The following is an 18209-nucleotide window of genomic DNA, read 5'->3' as shown; positions in this document are numbered from 1 at the left end:
ACATGCATTTCCTGATTCACATGTGCTCTTGCACATATGCTCACCTAGGAACTGACCTGCCTGGTCAAGTGTTCCATTATAATAATACTTCAGGATGTAGGAAAGAGTTCTGTTTTTTCTCTGTCACTCCTAAAGCCTTACTCTAATCTATGTAGATCAATGAGTTTGGGGCTGACCTTGCAGTGACTAAGCAGGTAAATGGGCAGCTATTCTGTGCTTGGTGGCTTCTCTTGCACAGGCTAGCACATTAAAGCCTTGTTGAGAGGGAAATGTTGACTGGGGTTATCTCCCGATTCTTTTCAGAAAGTTCCTTCAGATCTTTAACTTGCACCTTTTATGCATAAAAGGGGCTCATTTAACACCTTGACAGCAACTTTAATAGTGCAGAGAATCCCCACGCCCACCTCATGTTACACTCCGCTTTCAGCATTTAATGTGTCTAAGCGCTAAAAAAGGGACTAGAACCCTCAGATAAAACCATTTATTTGGCATCTTGCTATAAATAGTTCAGGTTCCATTAATACGGAAAACAGGGACTTCAGTATAGGGCCTCTCTGAAGATGGGTCGGCCAGGTTTATCCCTTTCCTTTTTATTGCTAGAGTTCTCAAGAGAGATGCATCTCGGCCTGAACTTCTGAGTTACCCCACTTTCCACTCTGGATTGGCACAAATTGAATGGGTGCTGGTGCCTCATCTCCCACTGGATTGTATTCGTTTAGTTGCTGTATGAGGGCTGTCCTAAGCTTTCAGATGAAGGAACAGGGTTCTTCCGCCACTGATTGCTGATTTGGAAAGAGGGTTCCCTAGTTGTTGAGATGGCGGAAGTTAAGGTGAAGAGCCCTCACACCTGCTGAACTGATAGGGGTGGGCTGAGGGAAAAGCAGGGGGGAGAAGGACCTGCAGCTGGCAGGATGGGGTGAGTAGGGGGAGAAGAGGGTTGTTCCAGGCTTTGGCTGCTTTTCCTTCCCACACAGGTATCATACACTTTGATTTGGTCTTCCTCTTCCTCCTCCCTCCTCTTCTTTTCTGGGGCAACCATCCTGCTAGCCACTTTCTTCTATTAAAAGGGCTGGTTCCATCTCTTGTTGGACTCATTCCTGTCTGGCAAAATAACTGAATTTATAAAGTAACCTTCCCCAGGGTCAGTGTTGGGGGATAATAGCTCCATTTTGGCCATGAGGAAAGACAGTGCTTCTCCTACAATGGGGTCAGTCTGGGATAACAAACCACCCATAAAGACCACTCCCATCTATGAAAAGCGTGCTTGCATCCACTGGAAAGAAAAGGCTGGTGAGCCCCTCGGTGGGCTGTGTCTGTATGATTGTTTCTTTCCACAGCTGTGTTTTTTGAACTGCTCTTCCTGTGTTCTGTTATAGAATAGTCTTACAGGAACCAATCATTAGCGCTAAAATACCTCAGGTAGGAGAGCCAGTGTGACCTGCCAACCAATCAGATTGTGGATTGCAGTGGAAAAAAACTGAATTATACTAACCATTCCAGCGCCACGTTAGAGATGGGAACAGAGGCTTTTTTTAGGACAGTGCAGACTTGTGAGCGTGTGATCAAAGCTCCTGCTACCTCTGGGCTGCACATGTTCAGGTTTCACACCAAGTGGCTTTTCATTCCAAAAATTAAGTGGAAGGGTTAATACAGGTCATGCTTGTCCCATTACTATGTAGATTCTCCTGGTGCAGTGAATGCTGTTGTCCTGTCACCTCTTTCACCTGCCGATCCACAGTGCTTACCTGCCAGCTTTGTAATACTGAAATCCTAGAAATTAATTCCAGCCCCTTTTGCTTTTTAACCTTCAATTATAGAGGCATTGGGGAATGGAGAAAAGACGCGCCAGGCCTAGAAAACAAAGGGTTCCTAAAATTGGACTTGCAACCCCAAAACTGATAGGGTAGTGAGTATATAGACACACTCATCAGCATGGACTGTCCTTTTCTTCATGTTTCTGGAAATACCTCTGACACCTAGAGGTATGCAGGTACTCCATAGTACTGAACCTCAGCAACACGCTTCTCTGCTCACTCCCTCGTGTCCTCTGCCACTCCAGAGAAAGGGCATCTGCTAATATGCCTGAATAATAAGGCACTGAAAGAGGAGAGAGGAAGCTTGTTGTAAGGTGTAATTGGATTTCCTTATGGTCTGTTTTGTTTGATTGCCCCATATGGCTCTTTTGCGTGGAAGAGAGAGTGTGTTTTTTTGTGCTGAAGAGCAGTGTAGGCAACTGAAAACACTTGCTATCTGCCTTTAGAATCTTCAGTGGACAGCTGAAATGTTGTTTCAGTTCAAACAGCAGCTTCATACTTACATCAGTTATCAAATAATTTTCAGATACTTGCAGCAGCAAACGAATACTGAAAAAAATCCACATTTTAATTTTGGCAAAGGAATCCAAAGGGAATGTTTTGACTTATCCTTCTGTTGCTGGGCCATGGCTGGTATCTGCTTATCTTGGTCCTCTGGCCCTCAGAAAAGCAGTTTGAGGTCAGGGGATTTCTGCCACAAACCTAGGAAAATCCAGTCAGATTGACAAATGAGGACAATGGAATCAGCCTGTAGGGCCCTCCATATAGCCACAGAAGAGGAGAGGTTCATTAAAGACAACTTCTCTCAGCATTTGAGACATACTGGGAGTAAAAGAACTCAAATGAAGCTAATCTGCACTTTGCCGAAGCAGTGCTTAGACTGTCCTCATCAGTCTTCACACATCTCCCTCAACCCAGCCAAAATAGTATGCACTCTAAAGACCCCATACCTGCTGTAGAAGAGCCTTCTCCTTGCAATTGAATGCTCACTAAATACATACAGCCCTTCTCCTTGCCCCTCCTCTCTTCTTATGGCAGAGCTTTTTTACTGCCTTGCTGGTAGGGAGGTATCTGGCATCACATTCTCACAAGTCCAGACCCATTCATTTGTTTTGAGACACAGTTTGGATGGTTTTTTTAAAAAAGGCTAACTAGGTTGGTGGAGATTGCACAGCTGCCTTGGGTATTTAGGGACTATGCCATTGAAGGGTAGGCTCCATTAGGGTCCCTCTGCAGCACTGGAGAAGTATGGAGCAGCTATTCAGGAGGTGTCTTTTTCATAGGGTAACGTGAACATGCAAGGTTTCAGAGTAGCAGCCGTGTTAGTCTGTATTCGCAAAAAGAAAAGGAGGACTTGTGGCACCTTAGAGACTAAAAAATTTATTTGAGCATAAGCTTTTGTGAGCTACAGTGGATGCATCCGATGAAGTGAGCTGTAGCTCACGAAAGCTTATGCTCAAATAAATTTGTTAGTCTCTAAGGTGCCACAAGTCCTCCTGTTCTTTTTATGAACATGCAAGTTCAGTGAAAATATCCTGTAGTGACGCAATTTAAATAAGCTACAATACCTAATGAGAGTGGCATCAGAAATCATGGGGGGTACGTCCCTATGAGTGGGTTAATAGATTCGCTTTTTTCTTCAGGCAAAGTTGTGTGTGGGCAGGAATAGCAGGATGGAGACGTTGTATGTGCTTTGGACAAGCTGTGTGGGATCTGAGATGCACTGACGGAGCTATGTGTGGGTCCTGGGTTTGGAAAAGCAGGGACTGCTGCTGAAGAAGGAAACTCCCCCAGAGCTTCCCCTTGTTTTTCACAAGTCCTAAAACTCACCAGAAATTATTAAGGAATGAAAAGGAGTGAGAAATGGGACCTTTTATTTTCCCCCTGTTTTGGTGTATTCGGACCTGCTTAGGTAATGCTAGATATATCCAGATGTCTGAATCCCCAGAAGTGGTCCATGCTCATTGCTCCTAGATCAGGAACATATCATAGTGAGGTTAGTCCTCGTTTTTTGTTTTATTTATTGTACACACACATAGAATATGTAAACGGCTCCAGATCACAGGTCTGATTGTGTGTGTATATACATGTAGCCTTTAATTTTTTTTTAATTAACAGTAGCTTCCGTTTTGCATCAGTGCATGGTTAAAACCAGTACACATGTCAGCTGTTTCTTAACTTCATTTCTCCAATGAAATATTTCTCCTGTTTTTTGTTTGTTGTGCAGTTGGAGAAGAAATGTTAACATCTCGCTCTAAATCTCAGTGGAGTCTCTGTTCCCTTCTCTGATATAACAGATGGGTTATTGCTTGTTATAATTATTAACATTGTGGCGTGGGCTAGGGCTAGGGCGGGAGACATTTTTATTTTGGGGCGGGGGGCGGGTTAGGGTTAGGGTTTGGAATGTTAGCTCCAGTGGTGACTGACTGTTTCCGTAATAGCAGGTCGTTGTGGCTGCACGCTCTAGTAACTGAGGCTGTGTACTTCACCGAGCTTGTGGTAGAAGCCTAGGACAAACCGCTGTCCCAAGAGAATGCTGGGATAGATAGAACTAGCCAATATGAGTCTGAACGTGGTGATTTTGCTGGTTGTGTTAGCTCCAGTTGTCAGCATGCTTAGTTTTTAATTTGATTAATAGATGTTACGCCATTACCTTTCCCACACCTGATTCCAGTCCCTCTGTCCCTTTTCCCATTATATGACATGTAAGTTAAAAGAGAATAAATGAAAACCTTTTTTGGTTTCAAACTGCATCTTGCTGTTATGTTCACAATAACCTCCACTCATTAAACATGGCTGCCGATTTCCAATGTGGCTAGTAAATGTTCGGGAGAGTGAGAATCTGGGCACATTCTGATGCAGGCTGCCCTGCATGTGATACTAACATGTGGAACTGGGTAAATTTTACATCTGCCTGAACATCAGACATACCAAGAATTCAGGAATCTCATAAACTAGGAGAGTACAGTGGTGGTGTCAATTTGAAGTTTTGCTTGCATTTGTTGGCGAAGGTTAATATGGATGAACTGGGTCTCACTGTGCCTCGTGCACCCTCTCTCTTTTGTGTTTGGGGATTAGCAGTAAAGTACAAAAACCTAGCAAATTTAAGTGGAGGGACTAAAAACAGCCAGGTAAGAGTGGGAGAGTAAAAGCAGTGACATCACACCATTTTAAAAAGATGATGTAAGGTTTAATGGGTGACGATTTGCAATATGCTATATCTCATTAACAGGAAGATCCTAACTTAACCCTAGACATTATATCTTCACCTCCTCCAGAGTAAGAAAGCATCTGCAAACTTGTCTTCCAGTCAGCTCCCCACCCTTCATTCCGAGTAGCTCCACTAAGGCAGTGGAAACTAAACAAAAGCCAATTGCCTCTTTTTAAAAAGAAAACTTTGAGACAAACTTCACAAGGAGAAGGATCATGTATTTTCCCTCAGATTGAATATGAGCTTGAGTTTTTGCTTTTGCCCTCCTCTTGCCAAAAGTTTGTCAGCTAATGATGGCAAAGTTGTCATTAACCCAATCCAGAGATGAAGGATGTAAGACCAGCATTTGGTCCTATACAACTGCGTAAATGTTGAAAACTGTCTCTGAGGTTTTCTGGCTTTAGTAATAGCTCAAGCTGGAGTCACTGGCCATATTATTCCCATATGGTTAACAAAAGCCATGTTCAAAGTTATACAGTAAATGCAGATCGAATCCCCATTTCACCAAGTTCATTATCCTGGTTTCTGACACTAGAAGCCTCTTTGGACGGGTCTTTGTCTCCATTCTGATTGGGAATATACCTTTCCATCCATAGCTTACCTTTAATTGCCCTATGAAAGATATAGAAAGCCGCTTGCCTGACTACTCAGGTCCCTCTCAGCCCCGAGAAGGGGGAAAAGGAAGGAACTGCTTGTGTCTGTGCTTTTCCGGAATTCCACTCAGAGACCCACAAATCTTTCTTTGGCTCAGAATTTAGGATGAATTTTGCCTATTCCTTGGGAGCTGTAACTAACTCTCTGAACAACCTCCCATGATCTGTAGCATCTCAGCGTCTTTTAAAAGGCTTCTGTGTATTCTCAGAGCAACTATAGCATGGACCACAGCAACAACACACGCCTCCCTGACATAATGCCCAGATGTCCCCCACATGCCTCAGTCTTACTTTAAGGGGCCAACCCAAAGTGGCAAAAGGCCTGTTCAGTCTCTGTAAACGTTTAATCCTTGCTGCCTCTGCTGAGAATGCCAGCTAGTGGCACCTGCTTCAGTTTCTGGGCGTTTTGCTAACTCATCATTCTTTTGTGTATCTGGACCAGGTGAATATCTAAACTTCTTGTTCCTCTCACAGCAAAGAAACAAAAGCAGGAGTTTCCCTGGGTGATTTTCTTTCTGAAGTGCATATTGGTGGAAAAGAGAACACCTTGTTATGTTCCTTTGCCCACAGCCCACACCTCCCTTCTTAGGCAGCTTCCCCCAACTCTGGCAGAGGGGCATATAGGGGTACAACAGCCAAATTTAGCTCTTTTCTGTCCTGGTTTTCCCCTCCCCAACACCAGCTGTAATTTCCCACACGAATGACCGTATGAGATTTCCTTCGGCCTATGCTTTTCACTAAACTGCCTACTGAGGCTTTGATTCAAGGCTCTCCCCAACCCTACTGAGGGGTAGAACACAGATGGGTTAGAGGGTGACTCTGTTGTGATGGATGTAACATGGGAGCTGATGCAGTTTGAAACCCTTCCTCTCCTTGTGGTGTGTGTGAGTTTTGCTTTCTGTTGGTGGACAGGTATCTGTAAAGTCAGTTCTCCTTTCTCCTGCAGGGTGGATATGCCGCCTACAGATATGCACAGCCTGCTACTGCAACAGCAGCCACGGCCGCTGCGGCCGCTGCAGCAGCTTACAGCGATGGGTATGTAAGGAGGCATGGGGCGAACTGGATATGCTCAGGGGTTCGTGGAGCACTGCTACTCCTTTTAAATACTCCTCTATCTCATTACTCTGGCTCATTCCCCCTCCCCCACCCCCAAAGACACCCCCCCATCCACCCACACCCACACACACACACACTTTAGAGGAAAATGTCCAGTTGGCCCATTCCAGGCTTGGGCTCTGTAGCTGTCAGATATATGGACTAGGGCACTAAACCTGGTTTCTCCCTTACCCCTTTGGTCCTCTGCCAAAAGAGACAACATGGTTTTATGGTTAGGGTCAGGTACTGGGAGTCACAAGACATGGTTTATATTCCAATTTCTTTGTTCTGTGACTGTGGGGTAAGTCACTGAATCACTCAGTGCCTCTGTTTCCCCATCTGTAAAATGGTAAAAATGACCTTGTAAAGTAGTTTGAGATCCTTTCATGAAAACTTCTATATAAGTGCAAGGAATTATTCGGATTATTATCAGAGTAATTGCCATAAGGTCTTTTACCTCCCTGTACAGTGAAAATTGCATATTAATTCAAATGCATGGTGGGACTTTTCAGTCTTACTAGAGCTGGGGGAAAATTTTCAACCAAAACTTTTGGGGGGGAGGGGAAGCAGGGGCAGGGGAGGTGTCAAAAATGCAAATTCAGTAACACCAAAACATTTCATGAATTTATGTTGGTTTTGCCAAATTGTTCTGGCCAACTCTCCTCCCCCGCATCCCTCCCAAAAATCTGAAAAAATCTAAATGTTTTGTTTTGACATTTCAAACTGAAATGTTTCAATTTTGGGTTCAAAACCACTTTTTATTTTGAAAATTTCCTTCAGTTTTGAAAATGCAAAAACTTTAAGAAAAACACTTGAAGTCAAAACAAAAGGTTTTGTTTGACCTGAAACTAATTTTTTAAATTTTTTTGGAATTGTCAGCGAACTGAAAAATCCCTAATTCATCCAGCTCTAAAGCTTGCACTCCTGTCTTCATATTCTGGACAATTCCCCTCTCCCTTCCATTTAGTTGCTATAATCATGGCAGCTGCCCTAATACCAGTAGTTGCCCTCCTCCAAAATAGCACCACTAGAGGTAGGAGGGGCACTAAATGTGATGCCAGCTGTTCTCACCACGCTCCTGCTAATTGAGAATATGGCTTTTGTGTGTCTCTTCCTTGCAGGCCTTTCTTTCATCCCATCTCATACAACGTATCCATAGATGCTCTCTGGAGTGGGGCTGCCTCAAGCAGGTGTGGGCGGGGGCACAACATTTCCCCCCCGACCCTTCCACTTCCTCTCGTCAAAGAGTAATATCTAAATCCCTCTGTGGAGTGACATTTTTTCTTTTCCCCCTTCCCTCAGGTATGGCAGGGTGTACACAGCAGACCCTTATCACGCTCTTGCCCCTGCCGCTAGCTACGGAGTTGGCGCTGTGGTAAGTATGATTTTCTTTCTATCCTCCTGCCATTTCTCTCATTCCTGCTATGGTGAATAGCTGCCCAGGGCACAGGAGCTGCTATGAGTCTCCATCGACCACCTTTTCTCTTCAGTCAAGAGGCCTCTCACTGCAAGGAAGCTCTCCAGCTAGTCCATGCCCTCTTGTCTGTATTGCCTGACAGATCTGTTACTGCAGTTGGAGATGAGCAGTGTCTTGTTGTTCTGGTGCTTAGGAGAGGGATGGGGAGAGCAATAGGGTGATATCTGTTAGTGTGGCTTTATTATTATTATTTGTGTGACCATAGCGCCTAAGAGCCCGAGTCATGGACCAGGATCCCATTGTACTTGGTGTTGTACAAACACAGAATTAAAAGATGGTCCCTGCCCTGAGGAGCTTGCAGGCTAACTAGACAACACAGAAACAGGGTGGGGGAAGGGGTCTCTCACACAATCAGAGTGAACAATGTATTGGTGGCAAACAGCACGTTAGTGCTTTTTTCCTTATTTTGGTGGGTGCAGTTAGGATGGGATAATTAAAAGGAAGGGCGAGGGGGACATTGAAGGGAAGGGAAATGAGGGGAATAGGGAAGGGAGGGGAGAAGAGGAGAACAGGGGTGATGCTGAGGCAGAGAGAGTGTGAGGGAGGAGGAAGGGTTGGAGCCAACAGCCAATCAGCACAGGGTGGAAAAAGTCCACTCAAACCTGTAGAAAGTTCTCCCAGGATACATCTACAATGCAGTGAAAAACCCACGGCACTGAGTCTCAGCCCAGGTCAGCTGACTTGGGCTGAAGGGCTATAAAATTGCAGTGTAGACGTTCAGGCTTGGGCTGGAACGTGGACTCTGAGATCCTCCCCCCTTGCAGGGTCTCAGAGCCTGGGCTCCAGCCCAAACCTGAATGTCTACACTGCAGTTTTATAGCCCTGCAACCCAAATCCCATGAGCCCAAGTCAGCAGACCTGGGCCAGCCACGAATCTTTTATTGCAGTGTAGACGTAACCTATGGACCAAAGGTCTCTGATTTGGCTATTTCTGCCCTTAACCAGCCCTGCTCTATAGCTTTCTTCCAAGCCCACGTGGGGGGAAGGGCAGAAAGACACACCTAGGTCCTAGTGCCCCCAGAGTGTGTGGACAATCTCGCCTGCACAATTCTGAGGACAGGAGTACCCCCAGTTGGGCCCATTTTACCCCCTCGCCCTCACTTTGGCTGCTTCTGCTTCTACTGGATGGAGTCTCTGGAAACTGTTGTGGCAAAGCTTGAAAGCACAAGGCATCCTTTCACCACCACTTCCCTTAACTTTAAAAACTGTGTTAAATGTCAAGAATACGAATTCTTGGTAGGGGAGGTAGAATAAGGTCTTGTCTCTCATGGGCCTCAAGAGAGCTGCCAATGGAGTTGTTGTTCCTGGTTCCCCTGGGCACTAGAATGAGGTTGCTGAGGAGCAACACAATGATTGGCAAAGTGCAACCTGTCAGCTATGGCAGAAAGAAAGTCAGTAAACAATTAGGCCCTCAGGGCCATTGCACCCATTGCCTTCCGTGGGTTTCCACAGGTGTCACTGCTTGGGACTTAGTATACCATTGTTTTGTACAAGAAGGAAGAGATTCCAGTTCCATCGCTCAGCTCTGTAGGGCTCAGAGGAATAAAAAGTAGCAAAAGTTTATTTTGTTACTGAAGTCAGATCTGACTCTGATACATACACAGAGCAGGTTAGCTGAGGTAGAAGGAGCCATTTTTCTGCCCCTGCATTGCTCTGTAAAGCAAAGCAGAACTATATAGGAAAGATGGTAGGTGAATGGATCAAGGACTCGTTGCAGAGAACAGACCTAGATGGCTTGCTTGGCTCTCCTTTATCCTCAGTGCTTCTTGCATTTCTAAATCCCAAGTTCTATATGTTTAAGGGCTCAGAATGGGAGGAAACCCCCTACAGAAAGGAGCATGAGGGCCTTCGAGCATTGGAAGCATTGCAGACCAACACTGAGGTGCCTGGGGGTGTGGAATTCCTGGGATTGGAACAGCAAGGGGTGTTCCAGGTCAGGAGTGAGTAAGGAGACCACATAGAAAGTGTGAAAAATCAGGACAAGGGGTAGGGAGATGAGATAATAGGTGCTTATCTAAGAAAAAACCCCGAATATCAGGACTGTCCCTATAAAATCGAGACATCTGGTCACTCTAGGAGTGAGATGCTGGGGAAGAGCTGTGGTGGGGGACATGACCTGGTCTAACCTGTCTTTCCAGTCAGGAATGAGGTGAGTGGAGCAGCTTGCACAGAACTCACCCTCACCATCTCTGCTTCCAGTCAATACTGTATCTCTGCTCTTATGAAAATTGAAATGCAAGTGGGTTCATCCAAAAAGGAAACATAGAATTGTACTCTGAGATCCTTGGAGCTGTTTGGATTCGGAGATTTGCTCAACTCTACTTTCAACTAACTGGTTGTCTGTGAGGCTGTCCCACCTGAGCCTGGTGTCTGTTTTTTCTGACTTTCCCATCTCATCTGCCAGTGGGAGTCTCCAAAGATGGTAGATCAACACCTGGGCGCACTCACTCCAATCCCTTTCATGGAGGTTTTGTCATTGCTTTGAATGTTTCTCTCCCCAAGCTCCTAATCATCTTTTCTTTTATCCTTTAACTTCTGCAGGCGAGTTTATACCGAGGTGGCTACAGCCGATTCGCCCCCTACTGAAGTGACGTGAGCCCCTGCAAGTGGGACAGCCCCCCCAGTTCATGAGGCCTGGCTATTGCAATATTTACTAGTAGAGGAACTCTATAGCAAGATGAGGAGGAAAAACAAAAAAAGAAAAGAGAAAATACTTTTTTATACCTCACTATGTTCTTTGAATATGTATTTTTCCTTTAAATTTCTGCCTTTAATTCTTTTGTTCCAAAGATTGTGCTTTTTTTGTTTGTTTTTTGTTTTTTAACTGTGGTAAAAAATAATGCATTTCCGTGTCTGTATGTTGGTGCATAGCTTATCCTACCAATCACGGAAGAGGCAATTAATGATAAGGAAAGATGTTAGGAACCAATATCATGCAATTAATCGTGGACAAAGTTACTTACCTGGGTCTGGTGCTTGGCACCTGTGAGATAGGAGGATGTGAGGGAGAGCCTCTTCCTGCTGTGTTTCTGCCCTTTGGAGGGACACATTGATTGGCTGTGGCTGGAACCCACATGCTGGTGAGAAGTAGTTCTTTGTATTTGAAAAGAAGGGAGATGCAGAGACTTCCAGCATTTTATCACCATCTGGCACGCACACACTTGGAACAGTTTCAGGGGTGTCAGGACTGTATAGTTGGTGAGAGAAGATTCCCCAAACTTGCCCAAAGACTTGGGCGATTAACTGCAGTAGGGGACAAGACTTTGAAATGAATTCTTGATATCTCTCCCCCCACACACACACCTTGATTGTTGTCCACTACTGGACTGTAATTGTCTGTCCTTCCTCTGCTTTCTAAGGTCTTTCTCCTTTACTGCCCCTCTTTTTCCCTTCTTTCCTTGAGGATTGGTTGGTGTGATGCTGAAAACGTGGGCCAGTAAGGACAGAGCTTGAGGCAATGGTTGAGAGTGCTTGTGTCTCGGACATCAAGGAGTGGTTAGATTTACCGAGCATTTGCAGCTTTATGGGGAAGGAAGCTGGCTGAAGAACCCTGCATCGGTGCCACACTGAGCTGCTCTGAGGTTCAGCATTCAAGGTCCCTCTCCCTATTCACCATGAGCCACTTCGGCATTGCTGCAAATAAATCATTAAAGTAGTGTGAAGACAAAAAATGAGTCATGGAGCAGCTGCAGAGGGACAGGGGAGTGTGTGTGAGGGGAAGAGAGTGTGTTTTATTTCAGAACGCTGTTCCTGAAGTGATTTTGGATAGCTCAGATGTCTGGAGGTAGGCAGAAGCCGTTTGTACAAGCTCTGAAGTCATAGGAACCTCCCATCTGCTAGATCTATTTGAGGCCCTTAAATATTTAATCTAGAGCCCCAGTGGCCATTTGCCCAGCCTCTTAGTATCCTGCAAAGAGCACCTGGACTGCTCAGTCCACATTTACACTACAGACTATTTAGAAGGGCTCCATGGCTCCCAAGGCCATCTTCCTTCTGCTCTTTTAACTGGAGTGACTCTTCTATTTTAAAAAGCAGGCATTTTTTAGGTTGCTGCAAGGAGTAACACTGTGGCAGGGAGTTGTTGCTGTCAACATCTGAGCTTGATTTTAGAACTCAGAGGAATAGTCTCCCCTCCAGTTGTTAGTTATTGCTATGCTCCCAGCAACTCTTGCAATCAAAGGCAGATTCTCTGAAGCTTTATCTAACCCTAGACACTAGAGAAACAGAGAGAGAAGCACAATTCCATTTGGCTCCCTTGTCTAGCTGAACTGGTACAGGGGTGACTTTTCACTCCCAGAAGGGCTGTGTGGGGTGTGGATTTGTAGCTAGAGCCTTTCAACTCCTGCCACCATACACTTGCTTCGCTGTCAACAGTTGATATCAGAATAGGAAAGCAGATGCGCTGAACTTTAAGCATTGTAAGTGGGCAGGGCTGTCTGGGAGGTGCACTGACCCACCATGCACAACACACATCTTTGCTCTTCCCCTCAGCACATGTCCTCCCTGTGCCTGGCAGGGAGGAGGTGCCTGAAATGGGAAGGACTGAGGAGACATTAGTTAAGCTAGAGACCCTAAGGCTATTGATTCTGTGGAGGAATAGCTAGAACAAGGGGACACCAAACTGCCAGCCTGTTGGCCACTTTTCTCGTTGTTGTTTTTTTTTCTCCCCCAAGCCAAAGTTTGGTTTGTTGCAGTTATGACAATTTTTGTTGTTTGTATATAAATATTTTAGTTAGATTGAAAACGGGGTGGGGGAGTGGGGTGTTGGGCTTTCACAAAATCAAGGAAATGAGGGGTCGGTGGGATTTTTGGCTTTTACTGGTTGAGTGGGAAACTTTTTTTTTTCCAGTAGAACGTCTAGTGTCATATTGAAGGGAAGCCAATTTCCATCCTGTGGCAGATGGGAGTGGGAGACTCCTTTCTGGAGCTGAGACGCAGCAAAAGCCTCAAATGGAGTTCATCATAGCCACACCTAGGGTGGCGGGGGGAGTGAAAACAGGATGTCTCTTTCCTTACTCTCAGGAAGGAGAAATTGCTGATGCTGTAGGGCCAGAGAATGGGAGAGGGTGAGGGGCCACAGCTTGCTTAGCGCTGTAGTGGCAGGAGCCTGAGCTTCGGCCGCTTTCATGTGTCTCAGTTCAGCTGGTTCTGACTGTAGCTTCTGAAAGGCCAAGCTCCACTTTCTCAAGAGCCCTCCTGCACCATGGCGGCGCAGCATGTGGTTGGTTGCCCCTTTGCTTCTCCATCTGTAGGGAAGGCTGAACATATTTCTGCTGTTAAGTAGGGTCTGTGCTTGACAGATATAACCCTGCTTAGTGCTGAGAATCTGGGTTCTCGTCACATAAGTGCCTGGGTTCAGCGGGGGGTGGGTCACCTAATGCTTTACCACCTACTGTCACCAACTTCTGATCCACAAAGGCCAGTCCCCTAATGCATCAGTGGGGGCTGCCCTGATCTATTAATCACTGTTCTAGGCCCCTCAGTGTATTAGCACCTGGGTTTCCCTAATTCCTACTCCATGGTGACCGGGCTGGGGGGAAGCTAATCCCTTTGTCCTGCTGATTACAGGAGTTGGTTCTATAATTTTAGACATTTACCATCCATACAGTCCAGGTGATACTTTCCAAAACCAAGACCTCCCAGACAGCTTTTACCACAGCTGGATTTTTGCAGCATGGTTGCTCCTATGAATTCTGTGCCATGGCAAGCAAGAGCCTTTCATCCCTCCCTTCATCCCTCTTGGCAAACACAATGACTCTGATTCCACAGATGATATTTAATGAATTGGCTCATGATACGAAGGACCTATTTCCATTCAAATTAGCCAAGCCTTGGCTGGTTTGAAGTATCCATTTCTCCAAAGATTGAGGAAGGCCCATATCTTCCTATGCAGAATTAATTATATTCAGGCTTTTTATTACAGGGATGAGGGGAATGGGGGTACAAAAGTGGAGCAGGCTTTTGTCACTGGGAACATCTAGTACTTTTGTCCTGTAATGATCAGTGTTCAAGAGTTTCTGTCACACAGGACTTGGCTCAGGTCCTTAACCACTTAGGTCTGGTCTGTCCCCCAGTGTTTGTACCAGTATAACTAGTTTGGTTAGAGGGGTGATTTTAATGATATTGTTATACTGGTACAATCCAAATGTGGGTGCTGTTATACTGGTATAAAGGTGCATTATACCAGTATAGCTTATTCCCCTTTCCACATGGGAATAAGCTATATCAGTATAAGGCACATATATATAATTGTGTCCGCGGTAGAGGTGTTGTGTGACTTTAACCACACTGGCGTAGGTAAAGCAATACAACTTTTGTGTGTAGACAAGCCCTTAGTGTTCCAGTTACCCATTTCTTATAACCAGGCATTCACAGGGCAGGCAGTCATGGAGGTCCTGTCTACAGTAGAGTTCAACCATGTTAGCCAAAGCCATGCTTTTAAATTATATTCTTGCTTAGACAGCCCACTGCTATGGGGACAGTAGTGTGGTCCAGTGGGATAGAGCACTAGGCTGGGAGTGGAAGACCTGGGTTCTAGACTGGTTCTACCGATGATCCTGCCATGTGACCTTGGGCAGGTCTGTTCATCTCCCTGTGCATCAGTTTTCCCCATCCACAAAGCAGGGATTGTGATACTTTATCCTCCTTTTGTGAAGCCCTTTGACACCTATGGATGAAAAGTTCTATATGAGATCTAAGTAATGTCTCAAATCCCAGTATAGGTAGGGCCTAACTGATATAAAATGGTTTATAAAACGATTTCATAGCCTAGCAGCTTTCTGGTGAGAATCATTCTTAAATGAGGTCCTGGCTGTTGTGGTTTTTTGAGCTCTGCTATGTGGGCACCTGGGGGCTTTGCAAATCTTCATATATCCCCCTTCTACTCCAATCCCCAAGGAAAAGACAAGTAGAGAATAGGTGTGGGGAGCACTTAGGAATTCAAGAAGGGAAAGAAATATTGGCTCTGGGGAACTCTTCTTTTGCTGAGTCCAGCTCCAAAGGGAAACCACACAAGCAGCTTGGAGAATAACTTGCTGCTTGCGCCCCTCTAGTATGGTCACGTCTAAGGAGTCCATGCCTTGGCGGAGGGGGAAGTGGTTTTTAAAGAGTGTGTTACTTGTTTGCACTGTTTTAAAATAGGAGAAAAAAACAAACTAGTGAACAAGGTGAACATCCAATGTAAACTTCGGTGTGTTTTTATTTTGTCATGCTCTTGAAAATGTCAAACATTTTGTAGTATACACGAGTGAGACTTGATTCTTTGTTGCATAAAACACTATTTTTTGGTGATGTTACTGTCTGAAAAGCTCCTCCCTCCTTGCCCCCACCCCACTGATCTCCTCCCCACCCCAACTTATTTTATTCTATAATGAAATCACCAGTCGACAAGGCATGCAGGAATGTAATAGCCAGAGTGTGAAATGGGGTCCTTTCCAAGTAGGCTTTGGGTGTCCTCCAGGGTGGAGTCCTTCCTGTAGCTTGCAGTATGCAATATAACGCCCCTCCCAGAACACACACCGGTTACAAAGCAAATTGAACTAAGACGTCCAATGCCAGAATCGGTTGCCACCACGAACAGTGGAGGGGGACATTCCAGAAGTGGTGTAACCACTTGCAGTTGTTGTCCTACCCATGTTTCTGGCAGCAACCAGTGAAAGCTTACACAGGAAGATGACAAATACGGTCAGTGCCAGTGCAGCCAGTCGGCAAAGATTGGTAGCAGAGTAAGAATACATCAGCCAAAACCTTGCCTTTAGGGAAATTGCTGATGTATAAAGCCGTCCACCTGAGTATTCATTTGGCTGGCAATCTGCAAAGTGCCAGTGATCTAAGGATTGATTCTAAAGCTGGTCAATAAGTCTCTCTTTTGCCAGATATTTTTTGGGGGTGGGTGGGTGGGAGGGGTCTGTTTGTTGCTTCCCTGAGGAGTGATCTCGTAAAGGGAATCTGGCCTCCCACATAAATAATCTCAGCTTCAGTCACTTTCTTCTGTTTTTCTCTTGACAGTATTTTTTGTGTGCGCGCGTGTTGTAGTTTTGGCAGCTCAGTTTGGCTGCATTCTCAAGTGACGAAGTAATCCTCTTTTACCCCAGGGGATAGGATTTGTTTTTCTTTTTATGTTATCAATTCTGCTTGTAAATAGCTGGAGCAAAAAAAAACCTGGGGCCGATAGCAAACGAGAACCAGGGCTGTAGAGCGATATGGAGCTGGTGGAGAGTTTACTGACCTCACGGGCTGATCTGCCTGAGACTTGGAGCTTTTCAATGCAAGGCTAAAATTCCACGGAACCTCCAGTGGCAATGACTGACTTTGCCCCTTCATGCAGTCTCCCCACCACCTTCCCATTGCCAGGTACCCTTGGGGCATAGGAGGCATCAAAATTAGATGCTTTCCTCTCCCCTGGATCATTTCCTAGGACGCCCAAGCTGCTTGTTCAGGGTCCCATTTCTCTGCTGACTCTGGAGAAGCAGTACCTGCATCCCAGGGCTTTGTGACCGTCTCTAACTTCCTTCCCCCTCTCATTAAGTATCATATTGTATAGTAGCTTTCAGACCATACAGTATTCATTGGGTTACTCCTATTATTATCAAGTAGCTGGAATTGTGAAGGTCGGAGTAGTTAGATCTTTAGCTTTTATTCCTTTTTTTGTATTACTATCCATGTGTATAAATTATTGATCATGTTGCTGGCTTTTATAAACTCTAAGCAAGGGAGGAGCCCTTCCTCACCCTTTGCAAATGGTAATGAAGCACTGTTTTTAAATAAAAGAGAAACACCAGTTGGATGTGTCCTGAGTGTTTGTTTACGGGTTCTCTGTTGTGAGCATTGTTGGTTTTCGTGCCCATTCCCCTTTCACTGTTCTCACTTTGGAGGGCAGAGAGGCGCTTTTAAAAAATGATCAATGTAAAGCTCAGGAAAGTCAAGCCAAGAATACTGCCAGGATGCAGGAGAGGCGCTCTCACAGCTCTGCTGATGCACCTCAGTCGTGACCTACCATGTTCATTAATTGGGCCCCCAAAGCTGTCTGTATCTCCCAGTCCTGTTCTACCGCACTCCCTGCTATCTATATCCTGTGTTTTCTTAAAAGCAGAAAAACCCACTCACTGTGGACATGATTTGAGACTTTATTTCACCTATAAGCAATCCACAGCTGAACCCAGTTTTAGGGGGTGAAAGGCTAATATTTCAGCCCAGAGTGTCTTTAGGGCCCTTGGCCTTAAACCTGTGTACCCAGCCACCCTGCCATTTGTGTTCACATGGCCTCAGCACATGACTCAGAGTCAGCAGTTCTAGGTTCTAATCTTGGCTCTGCATAGATTTCCTGTGGGAGACTGGACAAGTAATTTTAAACTCTCTGATCCTCTTTGCCCGTAAAATGAGGATACTATTATTGCACACAAGTGTTGAGGTTTGAATTCATTCATATTTTATAAAGTGCTTTGAAATACTGAAATGAAAGACATCATGCAAGTGTATTATTATTAGCCCTTGAAATAGATGTGTTTCCAGGCTAATGATCCTAAGAATGAGGGAGAAATAATAAATCATAGTGCTGGCAGAATTACGCGTAATTGTAAAAGCTGACAAGGGGAGCAGAAGAATACAAGGAGAAATCTGTGGCCAGCAGGATTAAGGAAAAGAAGGAGAATTCTGGAGTACATCAGGAACAAAAGGAACGCTACCAAAGGTATTAGTCCATTTCTAAATGGAAATAGTAGAATTGTCAATAATAATGAAGAAAGTCAGAAATGTCCAATAAGTATTTGTTCTATGTTTGAGCAAAAGCAAGATGACGTATTCATATCCAATATTTTCCATTCCACCAGTAACTAAGGAGAATGTTAAACAGCAGCTACTAAAGTTAGACTTCTTTAAATCAGGAGATCCAGATAACTTGTTTCCAAATAGCTGGGCAAAGAGCATTCTGGCCCATTAATGTTGATTTTTAGTAGGTCTTA

General features: G+C 45.0%; 1 protein-coding gene across 9 annotated transcripts in view; it reads left to right on the top strand.

Annotated features, from left to right (window-relative positions):
• RBFOX2 (RNA binding fox-1 homolog 2) overlaps positions 1-17029 on the top strand; it is a 254196-nt gene extending 237167 nt beyond the window's left edge. For 7 of the 9 annotated variants that reach the window (XM_073325006.1, XM_073325046.1, XM_073325025.1 and 4 more), the window contains 3 exons: positions 6625-6713; positions 8076-8148; positions 10792-17029. In XM_073325006.1, the coding sequence (XP_073181107.1) occupies positions 6625-6713; positions 8076-8148; positions 10792-10836 (207 nt within the window). In that variant the 3' untranslated portion in view covers positions 10837-17029. Of the gene's footprint in view, positions 1-4041; positions 4154-6624; positions 6714-8075; positions 8149-10791 lie in introns of those variants that run through there. The other 2 variants (XM_073325036.1, XM_073325053.1) reach the window with 2 other exon arrangements.
• Positions 17030-18209: the final 1180 nt, after the last annotated feature.

The sequence above is a fragment of the Lepidochelys kempii genome, chromosome 1 (genome assembly GCF_965140265.1).
Source record: "Lepidochelys kempii isolate rLepKem1 chromosome 1, rLepKem1.hap2, whole genome shotgun sequence".
Taxonomy (NCBI): Eukaryota; Metazoa; Chordata; order Testudines; family Cheloniidae; genus Lepidochelys; species Lepidochelys kempii.
This window is presented reverse-complemented; position numbering and strand designations above follow the sequence as displayed.